The 22,696-nt window shown below is 44.1% G+C and overlaps 1 protein-coding gene across 1 annotated transcript in view; it reads right to left on the reverse strand.

Annotated features, from left to right (window-relative positions):
- Window positions 1-22,696, reverse strand: part of LOC149445150 (cytochrome P450 2A6-like) — a 47,918-nt gene that overhangs the window by 14,378 nt on the left and 10,844 nt on the right. Inside the window, exons 2-5 of the mRNA XM_089654211.1 lie at window positions 18,994-19,156; window positions 11,176-11,325; window positions 7,784-7,944; window positions 1,521-1,697 (exon numbers count right to left, since the gene is read on the reverse strand). Coding sequence (XP_089510337.1) covers window positions 1,521-1,697; window positions 7,784-7,944; window positions 11,176-11,325; window positions 18,994-19,156 — 651 coding nt within the window. The remainder of the gene's footprint in view (window positions 1-1,520; window positions 1,698-7,783; window positions 7,945-11,175; window positions 11,326-18,993; window positions 19,157-22,696) is intronic.

The following is a 22,696-nucleotide window of genomic DNA, read 5'->3' on the forward strand; positions in this document are numbered from 1 at the left end:
GATGCAGAGGGGCACTGATGTAAGGGTAGACATAGACAGTTCATTTTTTTTTCTAGCAGGGTCTGAGGAGATCAGATATAGTGAATGCAGGGTCCAGGGAGACCTGATATAGTGAATGCAGGGTCCGGGGAGACCTGATATAGTGAATGCAGGGTCTGAGGAGGTCAGATATAGTGAATGCAGGGTCCGGGGAGACCTGATATAGTGAAGGCAGGGTCTGGGGAGACCTGATATAGTGAATGCAGGGTCCGGGGAGACCAGATATAGTGAATGCAGGGTCCGGGGAGACCAGATATAGTGAATGCAGGGTCCGGGGAGACCTGATATAGTGAATGCAGGGTCCGGGGAGACCGGATATAGTGAATGCAGGGTCTGGGGAGACCGGATATAGTGAATGCAGGGTCCGGGGAGACCGGATATAGTGAATGCACGGTTCTGGGAGAGCGGATATAGTGAATGCAGGGTCCTGGGAGACTGGATATAGTGAATGCAGGGTCCTGGGAGACTGGATATAGTGAATGCAGGGTCCTGGGAGACTGGATATAGTGAATGCAGGGTCCTGGGAGACTGGATATAGTGAATGCAGGGTCCTGGGAGACTGGATATAGTGAATACAGGGTCCTGGGAGACCAGATATAGTGAATGTAGGGTCCGGGGAGACCAGATATAGTGAATGCGGGGTCCAGGGAGACCAGATATAGTGAATGCGGGGTCCAGGGAGACCTGATATACTGAATGCGGGTTCCGGAGAGACCTGATATAGTGAATGCGGGGTCCGGGGAGACCAGATATAGTGAATGCGGGGTCCGGGGAGACCTGATATAGTGAATGCAGGGTCCGGGGAGACCTGATATAGTGAATGCAGGGTCCGGGGAGACCTGATATAGTGAATGCAGGGTCCGGGGAGACCTGTATTCTAATAGTGGGGACGCTTCCACTGTCGGAATGCACTGATCAGTGGCTGCAGCTAATTGACTGCAAGCCGGTGCTCAACAAATGTTTTCCAACAGTTCCGTTCAACAGACGTTGATCATTAGACTTTCTGTTGAGCAGGAATGGCCATGGATGGATCGAAATTTGGCCAGTTGTTGCTGGACCGGCTAAATTTTGATCCATCTATGGGCAGTTTCAATGTCAGCACTGCTCTCTCTGCATGAATAACATTTATTGAAGTGTACCATGGTGATTTCACTCATTAGGTGGGGCCATGATGCCCTTCATTCATATCATGTCCTCATTCTTGACTAAAAAATGAGTACTGTGAATACGCTATGAATGAAAACACCATACTGATCCCACCCAGTGATACTTGGTGCCATTCAATCCGGAAGACTGAAGCAAAAGATTGTGTGGGAATATTTAAGACTAAATGTACTGTAGAATGAAAATGAAATCCCATTATCAATATATATATAAAGTAGCACTTAGAATGAGCCAAACAGCTTCTAAATGGAGCATTTGTTTGGCATGCCATTTTCATTTCTGGGCTGGTGAATCTATACATACAAGTGACGTCTGACCTGTTTCATCCTGATGAGAAAACAGTCAATGTAATCTCGAGGACAGGCCGGATCCAGAGTCTCCTGGTGAAGTCTGATGCTCCTTTTCAGTTCATTCTCAATGGGCTCAAAAAAGGTAAAAATGTTTCTGTGCGGTCCTGGTAAACAGCTCATAATTGTTGGGAAAAGGTCATACATCTGTCAAAAGAGTTACAACATGAGTTAGTTAGGTAGCAGAATGAACAGAGATCATATTCATTACAGAAACTAAACTAGAACTGATCCCAAAACTTTTTTTTGGTTTTGGATGGAGTGTGGAATGGTTCTAAAGATGGCCATAGATGAATGGAAATTCAGCTGGATTAGCAGGAACAAATTTCGATCCATCTATGGCAGATTCCACTTGACAAAAGTTGATCAAACAATCAACTTCTGTCAAATGGGAATATTGGAAAAATGTTATCAGTCATTGGCTGCACTCAATCGGTGCATTTTGATTTTGCATCGGAGGCGTTCTGCTGTCAGAATATAATGACACAGTGGGGAGGATTCTTCCATTCACCTCACTTGTGTGAATGGGGGAATCCATTTGTTTTTTGTTTGGCTGATGATGAATCTATGTGTAGCCCTAACCTCTTGAGAGTTTTGGGTCCCCCTATTCCTGCCAGATAAGCAACATGCATTTCCTAACTTTCTTTCAGTGTCAGTATGGGCTTTTTTTAGTAGTTTTGGACACTTTCCCACACTTTTTTATTTCAAGTTTTTTTTATACAGTTGCAAGAAAAAGTATGTGAACCCCTTGGGATTACGTGGAGTTTTGCATGAATTGGGCATAAAATGTGCTCTGAACGTCATCTAAGTCACAACAATAGAAGATCACAGTCTGCTGAACATAATACTACACAAAGATTAGATGTTGCCATGGTTTAATTGCACATAACATGTAAACATTCACAGTGCAGGGAGGAAAAAGTATGTGAGGCCCTAGCTTAATGACTTCTCCCAGAGCTAATTGGAGCCAGGAGTGAGCCAACCTTGACTCCAATCAGTGTGATGATATTGGATGTGTTGCTGACAGCTGTCCTGCTCTTAAAAAACACACACCTGTTTTGGGTTTACTGGTTTCAAGAAGCACTGTCTGATGTGAACCATGCCTCGCAGAAAAGAGCTCTCAGAAGACCTACGATCAAGAATTGTTGACTTGCATGAAGCTGGAAAGGGTTACAAAAGTATCTCCAAAAGTCTTGATGTTCATGTGTCCACGGTAAGACAGACTGTCTACAAATGCAGAAAGTTTAGCACTGTTGCTACTCTCCCTAGGAGCGGTCGTCCTGTAAAAATGACTGCAAGAGCACAGCGCAGAATGCTGCATGAGGTAAAGAAGAATCCCAGAGTGTCAGCTAAAGACCTACAGAAATCTCTGGCACATGCTAACATTTTTGTTGACACATCTACAATAAGGAAAACATTAAACAAGAATGGAGTACATGGGAGGACACCACGGAGGAAGCCATTGCTGTCCAAAAAGAATATTGCAGCACGTTTGAAGTTTGCAAAAGAGCACCTGGATGTTCCACAGCACTACTGGCAAAATATACTGTGGACAGATGAAACCAAGATTGAGTTGTTTCAGAAGAACACACAACACTATGTGTAGAGAAAAAAAGGCACAGCACACCAACATCAAAACCTCATCCCCACTGTAAAACATGGTGGAGGGAGCATCATGGTTTGGGGCTGCTTTGCTGCCTCAGGGCCTGGACGGATTGTGTGTGTGTTTTTTAAGCGCAGGACAGCTGTCAGCAACACATCCAATATCATCACACTGATTGGAGTCAAGGTTGGCTCACTCCTGGCTCCAATTAGCTCTGGGAGAAGTCATTAAGCTAGGGCCTCACATACTTTTTCCTCCCTGCACTGTGAATGTTTACGTGTTATGTGCAATTAAACCATGGCAACATCTAATGTTTGTGTAGTATTATGTTCAGCAGACTGTGTTCTTCTATTCTTGTGACTTAGATGACGTTCAGAGCACATTTTATGCCCAATTCATGCAAAACGCCATGTAATCCCAAGGGGTTCACATACTTTTTCTTGAAACTGTATATATATATATATATATATATATCTCATTGCGGTTTCATCAAGTGGTTTACCGGGGTTATGGTTGAAGATGTCAGACATAGCCTTGGTATCTTATTTTCGTGCCAGCAGCTGGCTTTCTAATGAAAGCGATCCAACTGGCTCATTAGCTTTTAGTAGCAACGGGAGGGGGCACCCCCCTCCTCCTCTTGCCAGTGTTTCTCGGGCTTACTGTTAAAACTGGTGCGCCCGAGACACAATCCGATAGTGTGGCCGGTTGCTCCTAGAGGCAATGAGAGACTTTATCGTCTCTGATCACCTCTATGGCATTAGATGACCTGAGTGACGTCATGACATCACATCTGGTCCAGGGTTGATGTAAACATTTTTTTTCTTTTTTAAAGCAAAAGATAAAAAAGGCTTTTAAAAGGTAAAGGAGAGATTTGGAGTCTTTTTGACCCCAGATCTCTCACTAGAGAGTCATACTTCTTTCTATTACAAGAGATGTTTACATTCCTCATAATAGGAATGAAAGTGATAAAAAAGGGACAGTGTAAAAATAAAAAAATTAATAAATAAAAAAAAATTAAAGCGCCCCTATCCCTCCATGTTCACTCACAGAAGTGAACGCATACATAACTCGCACACGCATATGCACATGGTGTTCGCAGCACACATGAGAAATTACCATGAACATTAGAGTGGGAGCAATAGTTCTAGTGTTAGACCTCTTCTGTAACTCTAAATAGGTAACTTGTAAAAAATTTGAAAGCGTCACCAATGGAGATTTTTAAGTACCGTAGTTTGTCGCCATTCCATGAGTGTGCAAAATTTTAAAGTGTTACATGTTAGGTATCTATATTCTCTTTCATATTTTACAAAAAAATTGGGGGTATATATTGTGTTTTTTTTTAATTCATTAGCATGTATTTTTTCCAAACAAATTGCGTTTAAAAAACCGCTGCGTAAATACAGTGGAACATAAAAAATTGCAACAATCACCATTTCATTTTCTATGATCTTTGCTAAAAAAAAAAATTATATATATATATATATATATATATATATATATATATTTATATTAAGTAATTTTCTAGGAAAAAGTACTGATTTAAACTTGTAAACAAAATGTGCCAGAAAATGCTTGGTCAGCAAATGATTATGTGTGAGTGTTTACAGCCAGTTTTGGAGGTTTTTCCAATGCATTTTTGCATGTTTATTTTGGGGCATATTAACCTCCTCGGCGGTATGATTATTTCATATTTTTGGTGCTGAAAGCGGTACCATTATTTTGCATGGAAATATGTAGTTTTTTTATTGTAGGCTGTAATTTTTAGGAATAACTCACTGAAATCTGTCTGAACAAGATTCTAAATCATACATTTAATTCAATAATATAATCAAACCAAAAACACTGAAATGTGAAATAGAGCGAAAAGTTCGCACATCGCTGAGCAAAGTCGCAAAATTGTTTTCAGTGTCTGATGACGAATTTCTCCACAAATCATTATCACTCAATTCTGCAAGTGGTTCTGATTTACTATCGCTGTTCTCTAGCTGATCTAAACCCGCATTTGACCTAAAGGGACACTTTTTGGACGCCATGGACTTTTCTACGTTTCCAGGCAGAAAGAACAATCAAAATGCAGACAGGGGACAGGACAAAGCACTCGGGACAAAATGTATGTGAAATGGGTTGAAACAGCAATGTTTTACTATGTAAAATTGTTTTGAAAAAAAATGACATTTTTTTAAATTTTCAAATTTCCCGCCGCCGCCGGCGCCCGTACGTCCCGACGTCACAGGGACCGGAACACAGGAGGCGGATGCCGGCATCGGCCGGAGGAGATGGCCGGGGACGCTGCAGGGGATGCATCGCGGGAGCGAAGGACAAGGTAAGTTCTGCAGGGACTCCCTATGCAGCGCCGCATGGTAAGCCCGAGTGTAGCTCGGGGTTACCGCTTTTGGTATAGAAATTTTACCCCGAGCTACACTCGGGAATACCGGAAGGTTAAGGCCAGGGCATTTTTATTTCAGCAAATGGAAAGCTAGTTATAAGGAGTAGAAGATGGTATTTTAGACATGAAACATGCTAATTTTCAGGCATTTTTCTGGCACTCACATTTAAAAATAGCTCATACACCTTTCTGAGCTTCAGGCATCCAGCGGCAGACACCTAAATGCTTGCTCATATGTGGACAGGCACAATTCGAGACCATGGGATTTTGATTGTTGAGCTTTTTGAAACTTTGAGCGTCAAGCTACAAACACCAGTGGGAATTAGAGCTGAGGGTCTGGTGCTGGATGGGTTTATCTGTAGTAGTGAAAACCTGGAAGGGTTCCAATTCTTTTCTACTCTATCCAAAGAAGAAAAAAAGTTTGGGCTTTACAGTTTAAGTACATATTTAGATGTATAATAGAGATATAAAGTAATTAAACACATTTTTAAAAAGTATAGCTGTTTCCAAATAAAAAACAAAAACCTGTTTCACCACTGGACCACATATAGGTGACCATTCCCCCACTTTAAATGTTGCAGCCCAGCCAGCAGCACATGTCTGTGCTACAGCTCCATGGCCCCAGGCTCTGACAGGACCACTCATGCTGCTGTGATATCTCTCTTCCAGGCTAATCGGTTGTGCTGGAGGAGAGAGAACAGAAGCGCTGTGTTGCTTCAGGGAAAAAGAAGAGAAGCTGTCAGTGGATGCAGCGGTTTTCCATCTGGTCCTGGTATGACTGTGTAGCACTACCCCTGTAGGAATTGCTGACGATTTGAGTCCCACTATAGCCCTGCACAGCCAGGCAACACACATTTTCTCAGACTTGCATTCAGAGTTAGTAAACAGTCCTTGAGCTTGGTTTTATGTTTATTGAGGGGTGTTGAACTTGGATGGGGTTAAGGGATGTATGGGATGTCCAATGGAACTGCAAACAAACTTCTTATCAACTATGTACAAGTCTTTATACAGCAGAAGCCTCTACTGGTGTACCACCCCAGACCCCAGATAATCCTCTTCTTATCTATGCCTGAGGGAATCCCTGGGCAAGGGAATCCAGTGCCTGTTGCTTTAAATGAAACAGTCCTGTGAAAGGAGCTAATCAGGTTTCCCATCAGAGTGCTCTTTTTCCCTTAACTGGGCCAGCGTGTGTAGGACTACTCACTCCTTTCCGGCTTCATTCCTGCAGGTAGGCCTTCTCCCACTGGGCCCCCTCCCATGCTCCTGCATCTCAACTTCCTTACATCTTCCACCCAAACTCTCCCCTGCTACAAAGCAGGGTCAGTCATACCCAAGGGCTGCTCTGATCCCATGCCAAACCTCCTGCCTGGGGACCAGCCAGAGTCCCCCGAATAGGCAAAGCAGCCCCTCCTCACCTCCACCCACTGCTTCTAGAATCCTCGCCAAGACTCTAGAGCAGGGGGAGGTATCAAGGAAATGATCTGCAGAGCCTCTCAGCCTTGACCCAAATTTGAGCTGGATGATTATTGCCCAGGCTGCTACTCAGCCTTTCTGACTAAAAAAATAATCCGCTAGCTCCACCTAGCTAAGAGGGTGCTAAAACTGTATGCTTGGCTTGGAGGTGGATAGAACATAGGCAAGCCTGTACTGCTGGAGCACAGTTTGATGTGGGACAGAATGGAGAGGTGCTGTGTGTGCAGTGGATAGGCTGGACTGGCATACGGCCCACAGGATTACTTCTGCACCTGCGTAGAGACCGCTGTTGCTGTGGTGACTTTTTTATATGAGTGTCGTAGACTGAGCCCAGGAGAGGAGGAAGACTGTGGGCAGAGGACTATGTACTGCGGTTGGTGAGAGACTGTTTTCTGTTTAGATTTTCATAAGCATTTCAGAAAAATTGTTCACCACAATCCTTACATTTCTCCAAGACCTGCTATTTGAAGGGAATCCCAGACATATTAAATAGATTTCGTTACAATATGTATTCTTTTTCCCGAAACAAAACCACATTCCTAGTTAGAAATTCATTTGTTCAGGAAAAAAATTTCCATCCAGGCTCTTTTGAGTTTTTTTGCCATTACGGTCAAAAATGAATATCAGTTTGTCAGTAATGATTCAGAAATTGAACGAATGTTCTGATAATGAAAATGTTTGAACTAAATTCTTTTGGTGTATTGCCAGCTTATACCATGGACTTTATCTCTGGACATAAAGTAACATACTGTAGATAATAAAATTACTCACCTGGCCCCAGACAGATGAATGAATATGAAAAGCTTCATGTGACTTCTGTAGGATTTCCAACCACTTCTTGTTATTGTAGTCATAGCGAGACCCCATTAATATATTAGCAAGGATATTAGAGGAGGCACAGATCAAGGTGGTGCTGGGTTCAACTGGCTCCTCTAAACATATGAAAGTAAAAGGATGTGGTTTATGTGTACTGTATTTGTAAGCACCTCTGCCAATGGTCCATTATTGCGTCAATGGACAAATTCGTTTTTGGAATTTTCTTTGTATTTTTAGCATTGTTTATTCAGAATAGCATAAAAAAACAGTGTGGAATCCTACCCACAATCCTTACCAGGCTATTCAAATCTGGTATGAATTTGAAGGGGAACCCTACGCCAAAACACATGAAAAAAAGATATGGGGTCCCTCCAAAATCCATACCAGACCCATATCTGAGCATGCAGGCCAGGGAATGGGGGGATGAGCGCGTGCATCCCGCAAACCATACCAGGCCACATTCCCTCAACATGGGGGGTGCTTTGGGGTAGGGGGGCTCCCCCTACCCCCAAAGCACCTTGTCTTCATGTTGATGGCGGTTGTTGTGGGGTCTTTGGGAAGGTGGCTTATGGGAATCTTGAAGCCTCCTTTAACAAGGGAGCCCCAAATCCCCGCCCCCCACTATGTGAATGAGTAGGGGCAGGGGCGTATCTACCTCGAGGCAAACAAGGAGTTTGCCTAGGATGGCAATTTTTAGGGGGGGTTCCCTAGACCTGTTGAGAAGCAGCGGACAGCAGGAAGATAGATGTGGTGGGATGTGGGGGAGGGCAGTCGCAGAGCGATGGCCATGTACCTCTCCCTCCAACAGCTGATGAGTCAGGACCAGGGGACAGCCTGGAGCAGGGAGAGAAGCGGCAGAGAGAAAAGAGCCCGGAGGAGGTGAGCTGTGTTGTCTTCTGTGGGCTCTCCCTCCTGTTATCCATCCAGTACATTACACTGACACTGACAGATCATACCGGACTGCACACACCTCTCCCCCCCTCCCTTCCTGCTGCCCAGAGATCAGCAGCCCATGAAGGGGGGGGTGTGGTTCCATACAATCTGAGAAAGAGGGGGGAAGAGAGAGGGAAGGGAAAGAGAGGGAAGAGAAAGAAAGGGAAGAGAGAGAGAAGGATGAGAAAGAGGGGAGAGAGTGAGTGAGTGAATAGAGAGAGAGGGGGAGAGAGAGAGAGCGAAGGGGGGGGGGGGCGATAGAGGGGGGAGAGAGGATGGAAGAGAAAGAGGGAGGAGAGAGAGATGGAAGATAGAGAGGGGGAAGAGAAAGAGAGGGAGAAGGAGGGGGGAGAAAGAGATGGAAAAATAGAGAGAGAAAGGGAGAAAGAGAGAGGGGTAAAGAGAGCGAGGAAAGAGAGAGAGGGGAAAGAGAGAGAGAGAAAGATGGGGGTGAGGGAGAGGGAGAAAGAGAGGGATAGGGAGGGAGAGGGAGAAGAGAGACAGGGAGAGAGAGAGAGAGAGGAGGGCATAGAGAGATGGAGGAAGAGAGAGGGGGAAGATCGAGAGAGAGAGAGAGAGAGAGAGAGAGAGAGGGGGGGGGAGATAGAGAGAAGAAGGAAGAGAGAGGGGAAGAATGGAGAGAGAAAGAGAGGGAGATAGAGAGTGAGAGAGGGGGAGAAGAGAAGAGAGGGGGGAGAGGGAGAGAGGGGGAGAAAGAGAGAGAGGGAGGAAGAGAGAGGGAGAAAGAGGGATCGGGAGAACGAGAGAGAAAGAGGAAGAGAGAGGGGGAGAAAGGGAGAGGGAGGAAGAGAGAGGGAGAAGAAGGAAGAGAAAGAGGGGGAAAGAGATAGAGAAAGAGAGGGAGAGAGGGCGAGAGAGGGAGATAGATAGTGAGAGAGGGGGGAGCGGAAGAAGAGATGAGAGAGGGGGGAGAGAGAAAGGGAGAAGAGGGAGATGGGAAAATAGAGAGGGAGGGAGGGAGAAAGAGGGAAAAGGGAGAGAGAGGGAGGAAGAGAGGGAGAAAGATATAGAGAGAGGGAGGAAGAGGGAGAGAGGGAGGAAGAGAGAAAGAGGGAGGAAGAAAGAGAGAGAGAGGGAGGGTGGAAGAGAGAGGGAGGGAGAGAAAGAGGAGGGAGGGAGGGAGAAAGAGAAGGAGAGAAAGAGAGAGGGGGGAAGAGATGAGGGAGAGAGAGGAAGAGGGAGAAAGAGAGGGAGAAAGAGAGAGAGGGGGAAGAGAGGGAGAAGAGAGAGATGGGAGAGAGGGGAGAGAGAGAGAGGGGGAGAGGGAGAAAGAGGGAGGAAGAGAGAGGGAGGGAGGAAGATAGAGGGAGGCAGATAGAGAGAGAGAGGGAGGAAGAGAAAGGGGGGGTAGAGAAAGAGAGGGAGAGTAATAGAGGGAGAGAGAGGGAGATAGAGAGAGAGGGAGATAGAGAGAGAGGGAGATAGAGAGTGAGAGAGGGAGAGAGAGAGGGGAGAAGAGATGAGAGGAAGAGAGGGAGGGAGAAGAGAGAGAGAGAAGAGAGAGGGAGCAGAGAGAGGGGAAAATAGAGAGGGAGAGAGAGAGGGAGGGAGGAAGAAGAGGGGGGAAAGGGAGAGAGAGAGGGAGAGAAAGAGGGAGAGGAGACTGAGAAAGGGGGGGAGAGCGAGTGAGCAAGAGAGAGTGAGAAAGAGAGGGGGGAGAAAGAGGGGGGGGGGGAGAGGGAGAAAGAGAGAGAAGGGGGGGATAAAGAGAGGGGGGGAGAGAGAGAGAGGGAAGAGAGAGAATCATATATACATACACACTCTTATTGAACTCTCTCCCTCTCATTGGGGAGGGCGCAAAATTTTTGTGTTACCTAGGGCAGCACAAAATCTAAATACACTACTGCATAGGGGTACATAGTTCCCCTACTCATTCTCCAAAAAAGTGTAAAAAGTGAGTAAAAACATGCTTCCTCCTTTCTTGACCTCCCAGGCTGCATGCTCATATAGTGTCCTGGCGTGGATGGGGAGAGGGGGTGGGAAGGGAATTTGACGCTGTTTTTTTCTTTATTTTTCATTGCCAACATTTTTTGTTTACATTCAGCTGATGAGTTTTTAACAATTCGGTGGCTGTCTTCCTAGCCCACTGCTTAACAACCAACTATTCTTCACACAGACTTTGGATCGGTTTATACATTTTCGATCAATTCAAATTTGAATCATTCTGAAAATGTGGAATTAATTATAAAATTAATAAACCAAACAAAATTAAACTAATTTTAACAAAATTTGTTACTGTTGTTATTCAGAAATTTTGATACATCCGAATTTCTGAATAACCAAATATTCATGCAAATTTAGATTCGGATCAAAACGAATTGCACATGCCTAGTCATTTCTGGATATAGAAGAATGGAAAAGTGAAGGGGGTAGGAAGGGTGCTTTACACTCACTATTTAAGCTTCTGAAGTGTTCCACAATATGATGTGCCTCCTCCAGAATTGGGTCCTCTAAACTCTTCTTACCCATTCCAAAATCTTTAAGAGTTTGAAGGGAAAACTGTCTCAGCTGTTTCCATGGATCTCCATTTACATATGATAAGCCTGAAAAAACAATATGAGCAGAACACACATAAAAATGTGTTTCGAACATCGTTAGTACAAAGTGCTCCTGTCATAAAACACATACTGTATAGTATCTTCCACTGATGACTTCTCCTCCTGAAAATGCTAGTTTCCTGGCTGTCATGTTAATGTTGGTGCTTTAAAGTTCCACTCTGGGCTGCTGTTACATTTATTCTAAATCAGAACCTCCATTCTCCTCTATGGAGCGGCGGGTGTAAACGGACATGTGTCCATTTACACCCGCCAACATCCAGTCTCTCCGTCGGATCGGGTCAGATGGAAACGGACAGGTGGTCCAATCTCATCCAACCACCCATTGAGGAGAGCGAGCAGCTTTGTGTCTGCTCTGCAGCAGCGGAGTGGACACAGACCTGTCATTCGCTTGCTCAGCGGGCATCAACGGAGAGATCCCCCGGCTGAGCAAGTGGATCTGCTGAACAGACACAGCTCTGTGTCTGCCCTGCAGCAGTGGAGTGGACACAGACCTGTCATTCGCTTGCTCAGCGAGGATCAGAGGAGAGATCCCCGGCTGAACAAGCGGACCTGAAAACCTGGTTCGCTCCATGTGGAAGGACCCTTAATGTATGTATGAAAAGAAGCATCATATAAAGACATAACAATAAAATGTAGTGCATACCAAACCCCCCCCTCCCCCCCACAATTCTTCTATCTAGACCAGCGGTTCTCAACCTGGGGGTCGCGACCCTTTGGGGGTCGAACCACCATTTCACAGGGGTCGCCTAAGACCATCGGAAACCACATATTTCCGATGGTCTTAGGAACCGAGACACCACTCCTGTCTCAGGCGATCTGTGGGCGGGATGATATGCTGCCCCTGTAACCTGGCCACACCTCCGGGATCACTCAACAGCTCCGCCTCCTCGCCGCTGATTGGCCACCGGAACTGTAGCTCAGGAGAGGCACACAGGCGGCCAATCACCGGCGAGGAGGTGGAGCTTGGAGAGGAGGAGCCGAGCGGCAGCGCGCGAAGATCAAAGAAGATCGAGGGAGCTGCAGGAGCGAGTGAAGAGAGAGGCCAGAGAAGGAAGACAGCTGACAGGTAAGTGCAAATTTTGCTGCTGCAGCCAGGTATGCAGGCTGTAGATGGGAGAGGGAGAGGGCGAGCCCAGGCTGGAGCAGGAGTCAGCAAGGTAAGTATCATTGGTGTCAGTGGGAGGAATAGTGCCCCATCATTGGTGTCACTAATACCAACGATGGGGCACTATTCCTCCCACTGACACCAACGATGGGGCACTATTCCTCCCCCCACTGACGCCAACGATGGGGCACTATTCCTCCCCCCACTGACACCAATGATGGGGCACTATTCCTCCCCCCACTGACACCAAGAATGGGGCACTATTCCTTCCCCCACCGACACCAACGATGGGACACTATTCCTCCCCCCCCCCCCACTGACACCAATGGTGGGTCACTATTCCCCCCCCCTGACCCCAATGATGGGGCACTATTCCCCCCTCCACCACACTGACACCAATGATGGGGCACTATTCCTCCCACTGACACCAATGATGGGGCACTATTCCTCCCACTGATACCAATGATGGGGCACTATTCCTCCCACTGACACCAATAATGGGGCACTATTCCTCCCACTGACACCAATGATGAGGCACTATTCCTCTCACTGACACCAATGATGAGGCACTATTTCTCCCACTGACACCAATGATGGGGCACTATTCCTTCCACTGATACCAATGATGGGGCACTATTCCTCCCACTGATACCAATGATGGGGCACTATTCCTCCCACTGACACCAATGATGGGGCACTATTCATCCCACTGATACCAATGATGGGACACTATTCCTCCCACTGACACCAATGATGGGGCACTATTCCTCCCACTGATACCAACGATGGGACACTATTCATCCCACTGACACCAACGATGGGGCACTATTCCTCCCACTGACACCAACAATGTGGCACTATTCCTCCCACTGATACCAACGATGGGACACTATTCCTCCCACTGACACCAATGATGAGGCACTATTCCCCCACTGATACCAACGATGGGACACTATTCCTCCCACTGATACCAATGATGGGACACTATTCCTCCCACTGATACCAATGATGGGACACTATTCCTCCCACTGATACCAACGATGGGACACTATTCCTCCCCACTGACATCAGTGATGAAGCACTGTTCCTCTCACTGATACCAATGATGTGGCACTATTCCTCACACTGCAAAATTACAGTTATGAAGTAGCAACGAAAATAATTTTATGGTTGGGGGTCACCACAACATGAGGAACTGTATTAAGGGGTCGCGGCATTAGGAAGGTTGAGAACCACTGATCTAGACGGAAGCAGACTCTCAGCTACAAGCACCATATACATGTCATTTTAGAACAAGGAGGAGATCCAGGCAAAAATGACAGCAATTAAACATCAGTACACTTGCAGAGATACCAGAAAGAACCTTCAACTGGCATCTGGACACTCAGGATGAGGGATGAGCTCAGTGTTCAATCTGAATGCCCAATGGGCAGCACAGTGGCTAAGTGGTTATCACTTCTGCCTAGCAGCACTGGTTCAAATCCCAACCACAGCACCACCTGCCTAGAGTTTGTATGTTCTCCCTGTGCCTGCATGGGTTTCCTCTGGGTACTCCGGTTTCCTCTCACACTACAAAACATGCTGGTGGGTTAATTGGCTCCTGTCTAAATTGACCCTAGTATGTGTGTGTATGAATGTGAGTTAGGGACCTTAGATTGTACACCCCTTGAGGGTTAGGGACTGATGTGAATGTACAATATATATATATATATATATATATATATATATATACAGTTGTGTTCAAAATAATAGCAGTCAGACATCACCAACCTGACCAATCACTGTTTTTGGTAGAAATGATATTTCTACATGGCAAATAATTTACTAGCAGGTGTAGTAGAGTAATAGAAATCCAACAGACCCAACAGTCATGACATGCATGCTGCTGATTCTGTGTCATTGAATCACTAATTGAAAGGGGCATGTTCAAAATAATAGCAGTGTGGAGTTCTATTAGTGAGGTCATTCATTCTTTGAAAAACAGGTGGCAATTATTGCCCTTATTTAAGGAAGGAAGGCAGCAAATGTTGTACATGCTGGTTACAGTGCATTTCTCTCTGAAATTCTGAGGAAAATGGGTCGTTCCAGACATTGTTCAGAAGAACAGCGTACCTTAATTAAAAAGTTGATTGGAGAGGGAAAACATATAAAGAAGTGCAGAAAATGATTGGCTGCTGAGCTAAAATGATCGCAAATGCTTTAAAATGGCAACCAAAACCTGAAAGACGTGGAAGAAAGCAAAAAACTACCATTCGAATGGATAGAAGAATAGCCAAAATGGCGCGGACTCAGCCAACAATCAGCTCCAGGAAGATCAAAGAAGGTGTAAAGTTCCCTGTGAGGACTGTTACAATTAGAGGACGCCTATGTGAAGCCAAGATATCTGCAAGAAGCCCCCGCAAAGTCCCACTGTTGAAAAAAAGACATGTGTTGAAGAGGTTACAATTTGCCAAAGAGCACATTGACTGGCCTAAAGAGAAATGGCGCAACATTTTGTGGACTGATGAAAGTAAGATTGTTCTTTTTGGGTCTAGTGGCCGGAGACAGTTTGGCAGACGACCCCCAAACACTGAATTCAAGCCACAGTACACTGTGAAGACAGTGAAGCATGGTGGTGCAAGCATCATGATATGGGGATGTTTCTCATACTACGGTGTTGGGCCTATTTATCGAATACCAGGGATCATGGATCAGTTTGAATACATCAGAATACTTGAAGAGGTCATGCTGCCTTATGCTGAAGAGGAAATGCCCTTGAAATGGGTGTTCCAACAAGACAACGACCCCAAACACACCAGTAAATGTGCAACATCTTGGTTCCAGACCAACAAGATTGACGTTATGGAGTGGCCAGCCCAATCCCCGGATCTTAATCCAATAGAAAACTTGTGGGGTGACATCAAAAATGCAGTTTCTGAGGCAAAACCAAGAAATAGAGAAGAACTGTGGAATGTAGTCCAATCATCCTGGGCTGGAATACCTGATCACAGGGGCCAGAAGTTGGGTGACTCCATGCAACACAGATGTACAGCAGTTCTCAGAAACAGTGCAACTACAACTAAATATTCATTAAGTGATTCAAAGGAAAGCAAAATCTTCAAACATTTTTCAGTTTATATGGTGAATGTTTGAGTTTGTAAAGAAGAATACAAACACTGCTATTTTTTTGAACAGTCTAATATTCACTTTTCTTCAATTTTTTTAGAGGAACAACACAAATTTGATCTATTTTTCTTCATGTTTTGATTTGGAATAGAATGTGTCGTGTTCCCAATGCATTTGTGTGGATGGAAATAAAAGCTATTAGAAGGATTCTGAGCTTTATTCACTTTTTTCAACACACTGCTATTATTTTGAACACAACTGTATATATATTGTGACAGGATGAACGGCGAGGTGATAGAGGGACGCTATGTGTCACCTCGCATATGCTCATACCTGACCGTTTAGGTGGAGTCCACTCCGGGTTTTCGGGGCCACAGTTAAGCAGGTGGGTCCGAATCCAGAGTTTGGGCTCCACTGATGACCACCAACAGGTGGTATAAATAAGGCAGGGCTGGAGCAGGGAGTTGCTCGTGGCCTGGGGCTCAGAGAGGTGTTCTGAGAGAGCTGTGTGTACACTATACCTACAAGAAAAGGTTTGCTTTTGTTTTATTTCGGTGACAGGGAGAAGCCCTTCACCTCTGAGAGAGGAAATGCCTTTTGTTTAGTTAGTGCCTGGATGGCAAGGGTTTATTTTCATGTTTTGTTTATTTTCTGCAAACCTTTTAAATAAAGCTGACAACCAGTCAGATTTTGATGAAAGCCTGCTGTGCGGTCTACCTTTGTCCCAGGGAAGGAGATCCCCCACCTGAGCTAACCCCACTATATATATATATATATATATATATATATATATATATATATATATATATATATATACATACAGTGGGGATCGAAAGTTTGGGCACCCCAGCTAAAAATTTGTATTAATGTGCATAAAGAAACCAAGGAAAGATGGAAAAATCTCCAAAAGGCATCAAATTACAGATTAGACATTCTTATAACATGTCAACAAAAGTTAGATTTTATTTCCATCATTTACACTTTCAAAATAACAGAAAACAAAAAAATGGCGTCTGCAAAAGTTTGGGCACCCTGCAGAGTTAATATCTTGTACTGCCCCCTTTGGCAAGTATCACAGCTTGTAAACGCTTTTTGTAGCCAGCCAAGAGTCTTTCAATTCTTGTTTGAGGTATCTTTGCCCATTCTTCCTTACAAAAGTCTTCCAGTTCTTTGAGATTTCTGGGCTGTCTGTCACGCACTGCTCTTTTAAGGTCTATCCATAGATTTTCAATTATGTTGAGGTCAGGAGATTGTGAAGGCCATGGCAAAACCTTCAGTTTACGCCTCTTGATGTAATCCCCCGTGGATTTTGAGGTGTGTTTAGGATCATTATCCATTTGTAGAAGCCATCCTCTTTTTAACTTCAGCTTTTTCACAGATGGCATCAAGTTACCATCCAAAATTTGCTGAAATTTTATTGAATCCATTTTTCCTTCTACTCGTGAGATGTTCCCTGTGCCACTGGCTGCAACACAACCCCAAAGCATGATTGATCCAACCCCATGCTTAACAGTTGGACAGAGGTTCTTTTCATTAAATTCTGTGCCCCTTCTTCTCCAAATGTACCTTTGCTCATTCCGGCCAAAAAGTTCAATTTTAACATCGTCGGTCCACAGAACTTGTTTCCAAAATGCATCAGGCTTGTCTATATGTTCATTTGCAAAGTTCAAACGATGATTTTTGTGGTGAGGACGTAGAAGAGGTTTTCTTCTGATGACTCTTCCATGAAGACCATATTTGTACAAGTATCTCTTTATAGTGGAATAGTGTACCACAACTCCAGTGTCTGCCAGATCTTTCTGGAGGGATCGTGCAGTCAAACGTGGGTTTTGAATTGTTTTTCTCACAATCCTGCGAGCTGTTCTGTCTGATATTTTTCTTGGTCTTCCAGATGTTGCTTTAACTTCCACTGTTCCTGATGACTGCCATTTCTTAATTACATTCCGAACAGAGGATACTGACATCTGAAAACGCTTTGCTATCTTCTTATAGCCTTCTCCAGCTTTGTGAGCGTCAACTATTTTCAGTTTCAGTTTTCTAGACAACTGCTTAGAAGAACCCATGGTGCTGATTGTTGGGGCAAGGTCAGATGAGTCTGGGCATTTAAAACCTTTGAGATTGACAAAACCTGGTCTTCCCAGACGATGATTGAGAACAATCCATGACACTGGCAGGTCTCAGCTTGGCAAAGGGGGCAGTGCATGCTATAAATTCTGCAGGGTGCCCAAACTTTTGCAAACACCATTTTTTTGTTTTCTGTTATTTTGAAAGTGTAAATGATGGAAATAAAATCTAACTTTTGTTGACATATTATAAGAATGTCTAATCTGTAATTTGATGCCTTTTGGAGATTTTTCCATCTTTCCTTGGCTTCTTTATGCACATTAATACAAATTTTTAGCTGGGGTGCTCAAACTTTTGATCCCCACTGTATATGTGTGTGTGTATGTAAAGTACTGTGTAAACTACATAAGTAACTGAAATAAATAAACAACATTTAGGGCATTCCAGCTGTCGATGGTTTGGCTTGTCTTGCTGTCGCTCCGTCCTTATCAACTATTGAAGTCTCTGACCCATTCACTTACATGACAGAGAATCCCTGGCTATGTAAACAAATGGGCTGGGACAGCTTTGACATCAATTCCCAAATATGGTCACATGGCCATATGTGGGCAACGCTGTCAATGATTGTTAAAGCGGAGCTCCACCCTAAAGGGGAAGTTTCGCTTTAAGGCTTTATCCCTGCTCCCCATTAAGGATTGGCACCTTTTAGGAGCAGGGAGGGAGTACCCGAACTTGACAGCTACGGGCTTCCACTTCCGGTGCAAGCGCCTAAGGCAATCGGAAGCGGAAGTTGTCCTCCTCCTCTTCCTCCCCATAGTCTTCTGGGACACGTGACAGGTCCCAGAAGACTACAGGACCATTCACAAAGTGCAGCGCTACTTGCACATGCGCAGTGGGCACCCAGCTGTGAAGCCGCAAGATATCACAACCGGGTGCCCACACTGAAGATGCCGGGGAGAGAAGACGGCCAGTGAAACAAGCCATGGTGAGGAAACCACTGGACTGAGGAACAGGTAAGCAACAGGTAAGAGTCTGTATTTTGAAAGTCAGCAGCTACAGTTTTTGTAGCTGCTGACTTTTATTTTTTTTTTTTATTCAACTGGAACTCCGCTTTAAGGAAGCAGTGGCTGCTGACAGCTTTGGCGTCCTTACTAGCCACTGACGTCACCCGGCCCATTCAGTCCCTGGCCATGTAAGCAAATGGGTGCAGGGACACCGGTTAAATCACTGCCCAAATATGGCCATATTTTGGAAATGATATCACCAGTATACCCGCCCCTTCTTTTACATAGCCAATGACAGCTTGGGGAGCTATCACTAGGCTAGTGTTCCCATTGAGGATTGATCGTGTGCACTGGGACTTCTACTTTTTTTCTTACCTCCATACTTGAAAAGACGGTCAAAAACGGGCATGGCTCCTCGATTCAGAAAAGCATCGCCACAATCAGTAAACACCTCCTTTAAAGCTTCATACCCAGTGACAACAACAGTGGGCCTTAAACCAAAGTAAACAGTGCAGACAGGACCGTACTTTTTGGATATCTGTAGATGTAAAAGCATATAGTTTACATAGTTGTCTCACGAGACACAAGCTAAGGTTTTTATCTTGTATTTCTGGCTATTATTAGTATTGTTATTTATTATTATTATTAATAATAATAATAATAATAGTTAATATTTATATTTTTATTCAGATACACAACTGTAGTATATATAGGCCAATTATGTCAGCTTGATTGAAGTTTAAATTAGAGCCAGTTGTATATGTTTTGGGGCAGTATCCCAACCTCCCAATGGGAGGAACTTGTATTACACCATGTGACCTCTTTCTCAGTCTTATAAAGACTGTCAATGTAAGATGTGACATTGGCTCTGAGGAAGAGAAGACTGCTGCTTGAAACGCGTCAGCCATCTAGAGGGTCCTCTCGTGATTGGGAACTGATCTGGTGATTTGGTTGCCCTGGTTGTGACGATCGTGACGTCAGACCCCCAGCCCTTCTCACCAACTCGTGACCGAAGGACTAGCCAATCTAAAACCGCGCTGTCACGTGCGTAACAATGCCATGCTCAGCTGAACCCTGCACAAAGATTTTCCAGCTAATGGACCACAATCTATGTACTTGCAGCCTGAGAGCAATTGTTACTGGGTCAGGTTAATTACGCAATTAACCCTTCACACTGCCACCACCGCCTTTTTGTAGAGAAAAGGAGGAAACTCGCCAATATTAGCAATAACACTATCATGTTTGAATAATCATCTGTATACACAATGTCACCGCAGACAGATGTATGCAGACATTTAAAAACACACAATAGCGCTCTTCAGAGTTAGGGATTCTTAGTTTGCATTAAAGAGCTTTAGAAACAGTTCAACACTTTTGAGAAAATAAGATTTATTATTAAAAAGGTCAAAATGGTGCAATAAAAGAATTTACAGAAAACGATGTAGCCAATATATATATATATATATATAAATACAGAGAGCAATAACACAGCAAAGAGATAACAGAAAGAAGTTTAGAGAGGTAAAGTACTTGCCAAAAGTCCCCGGTTAAGCAGATCAAGTTTCCTGAGCAAAAGGGTGCCTTTTCTCCCAAAGTTGGTTCCAATGTTAAAAGGGAGAATTCTTCAACTTCAACTTACTGCTCCAAGCATAACAGCCATTTTCTAGGAACTCAGCAGGGTGTCTCCTTACAGCAGAGAACCAATCGCCTAATTTGGGGAGGGGTGTTGTAGGCGGGGAACTCAGGCTATGACCAAATCACTCTCAGTTTATATCATGGTCAATAACCTTCCCTAGGGACATGTAACATTCTATCCACGGGTAGATTAATAAGCAGAATCATCTGCTGAATGTCTCGATATCAAACATGCCATATTTTACTATTCCAGCTAGAACTATGTGGCTTTCTGCTCTCCTGTAGACTTACACTGTAAGATATCAGACGACTCGCATTAAACTGAGTTATCTGAATATATGCTTTTTGTAATTATGTAATTATTTCCTACCTTAAGATATAAAATTATATGGATAAATGGGTTTTAAATCTGAGGTCTGTTTACGGCTAGCTGGAATGTCTTTGAAGCCCAGTGAAGGACTGGTTTATGGTTTTACGATTATCTCAGATTGAGAAGCTAACAGACACCCGGGCAGCAGCTAATTTGGGATTTATAACCATGAAGCTCTCCAGCTGGGCCTGATGCCTGTGATCTCTCGGCATCATACAGACCACATTCCTGAGGGAGGAGGAATTGGAGGGAAGCTGATTTAGAGTAGAAATGATACAAGATGGAGGGCCTTTGGCAAAATGGAGGTTCGCATCTATCTCTGTACATACAATTCTTACACTGGTCTTTGATACACTTTTGTTACCATAGTTGTTTGTGAGTATATATCGACTCTGGATTTAGCCACTTGTCCTCCAGAGGATTTACCTCCCTTCCTGACTAGACCATTTTTTTTGATACGGTGCTGCGTTTAACTGACAATTGCGCGATCATGTAATGCTGGACCCAAATGACAGTTACATCCTTTTCCCCCCACAAATAGAGCTTTCTTTTGGTTAAATTTGATCTGTATTTTAAATTTTTTGCGCTATAAACAAAAAAAGATTGACAATTTTGAAAAAAAAATATTTTTGAATTTTTGCTATTAAACATGTCCAGTAAAAAAAATTTAAAAAATCAAATTTCGTCATACATTTAGGCCAAAATGTATTCTGCTCCATGTCTTTGCTAAAAAAAAAATCCCAATACGTGTAAATTAATTGGTTTACGTGAAAGTTATAGTGTCTACAAATGGTGGTATATATACTGGAAATATTTAAAAAAAAATTTATGCTAGTAATGGCGGCGATCAGTGACTTATAGTGGTACTGTGGTGGGCATTCTGACACTGGGGGGGACGACACTGACTAACTGCCACTGACATCCCCAGTGACAACGATCCAGTGATCAGTGCTAATTAAAAGCACTCACACTGCACTAATAACACTGGGAAGGAAGGGGTTAACATCTGGAGTGATCAAAGGGTTAACTGTGTGCTGTGTCTTTTACTAGGGAGACATGCTGCTTTGTATCTCTGTGCAGAGAGATACAAAGGAGCGTGTCCATGCTGACAGGAGAGACATGTTCTTACACAGAGGTCTCTCCCCTGTCAGCTTTCCCCAATGATCACCGGATGCTGGCAGGGAATCACCGACTGGGACCTGGAGATTGACATCCCTAGCCCCAATGGTGGTGCCTGTAGAACGGCACATGCGCGCGACCCCAACCTGGAAATTATTATTTATTATTAAATGCAAAATCACGTATATATACAAGATTTTGTGCCGCCCTGTCGCCCTGTAGCAGTATTTCTGACTTTCTCTGAGTTTCCCCCGACCCTTAGAGTGCAGCAAGGCCTATGCTAACACTGGATTTCCTCCATAGTACACCACTCTTGAGCGCAGGGGACTTTTCGTTTCTGCCTTTCCATATTTTAATAACTGCCTGCTTTATCTGGTTTATAGGACAATATTCTTACAATTTAATTCCTGGCAGGCCTGTCACTATCAAAGCACGCCACTATCAATTATCCCCGTGTGTACACTACTACAAGCCCCAGGACTTTTTTCCAGGAATCTCAGGCTCACTGGTGTCTGAAGCTTAGTACACACGATGAGAAAATCGGATGAAAAATACCGCTTTCGGAGTGATCGTCTGATAATCTGATCATTAGTACACAGCTTTTGAGAGCCGATCATGACAATTCATGCAAAATTATTCGAAAGGGCAAGTACAAAACTTTTTCTTGTACAAAAACAGAGTGAACGATTTTTGTTTCATCAGTATAGTATTCGTCTAAAAAATTTGTGTGACCTAGACTATGTATGCTCAGAAACGAAAGAATACATTACAATACATCACTTCCAAAGTTGTATTCTGTTGTGCGAGAGTTTTTGTAACTTTAGTAACCTCTTCATTTCTCATATGCGATAAGCATGCAAAAAAAACCCCAAAAAACAGATGATGATTTGTCCGATATTCTCGTGGTGTGTACCGGGCTTTAGTTTGGGTTCACACTCATGCGGTGTGGAATTC

Source organism: Staurois parvus, unplaced genomic scaffold, assembly GCF_062004578.1.
Source record: "Staurois parvus isolate SC_StPar_1 unplaced genomic scaffold, SC_StPar_1.0 ptg000746l, whole genome shotgun sequence".
Taxonomy (NCBI): domain Eukaryota; kingdom Metazoa; phylum Chordata; class Amphibia; order Anura; family Ranidae; genus Staurois; species Staurois parvus.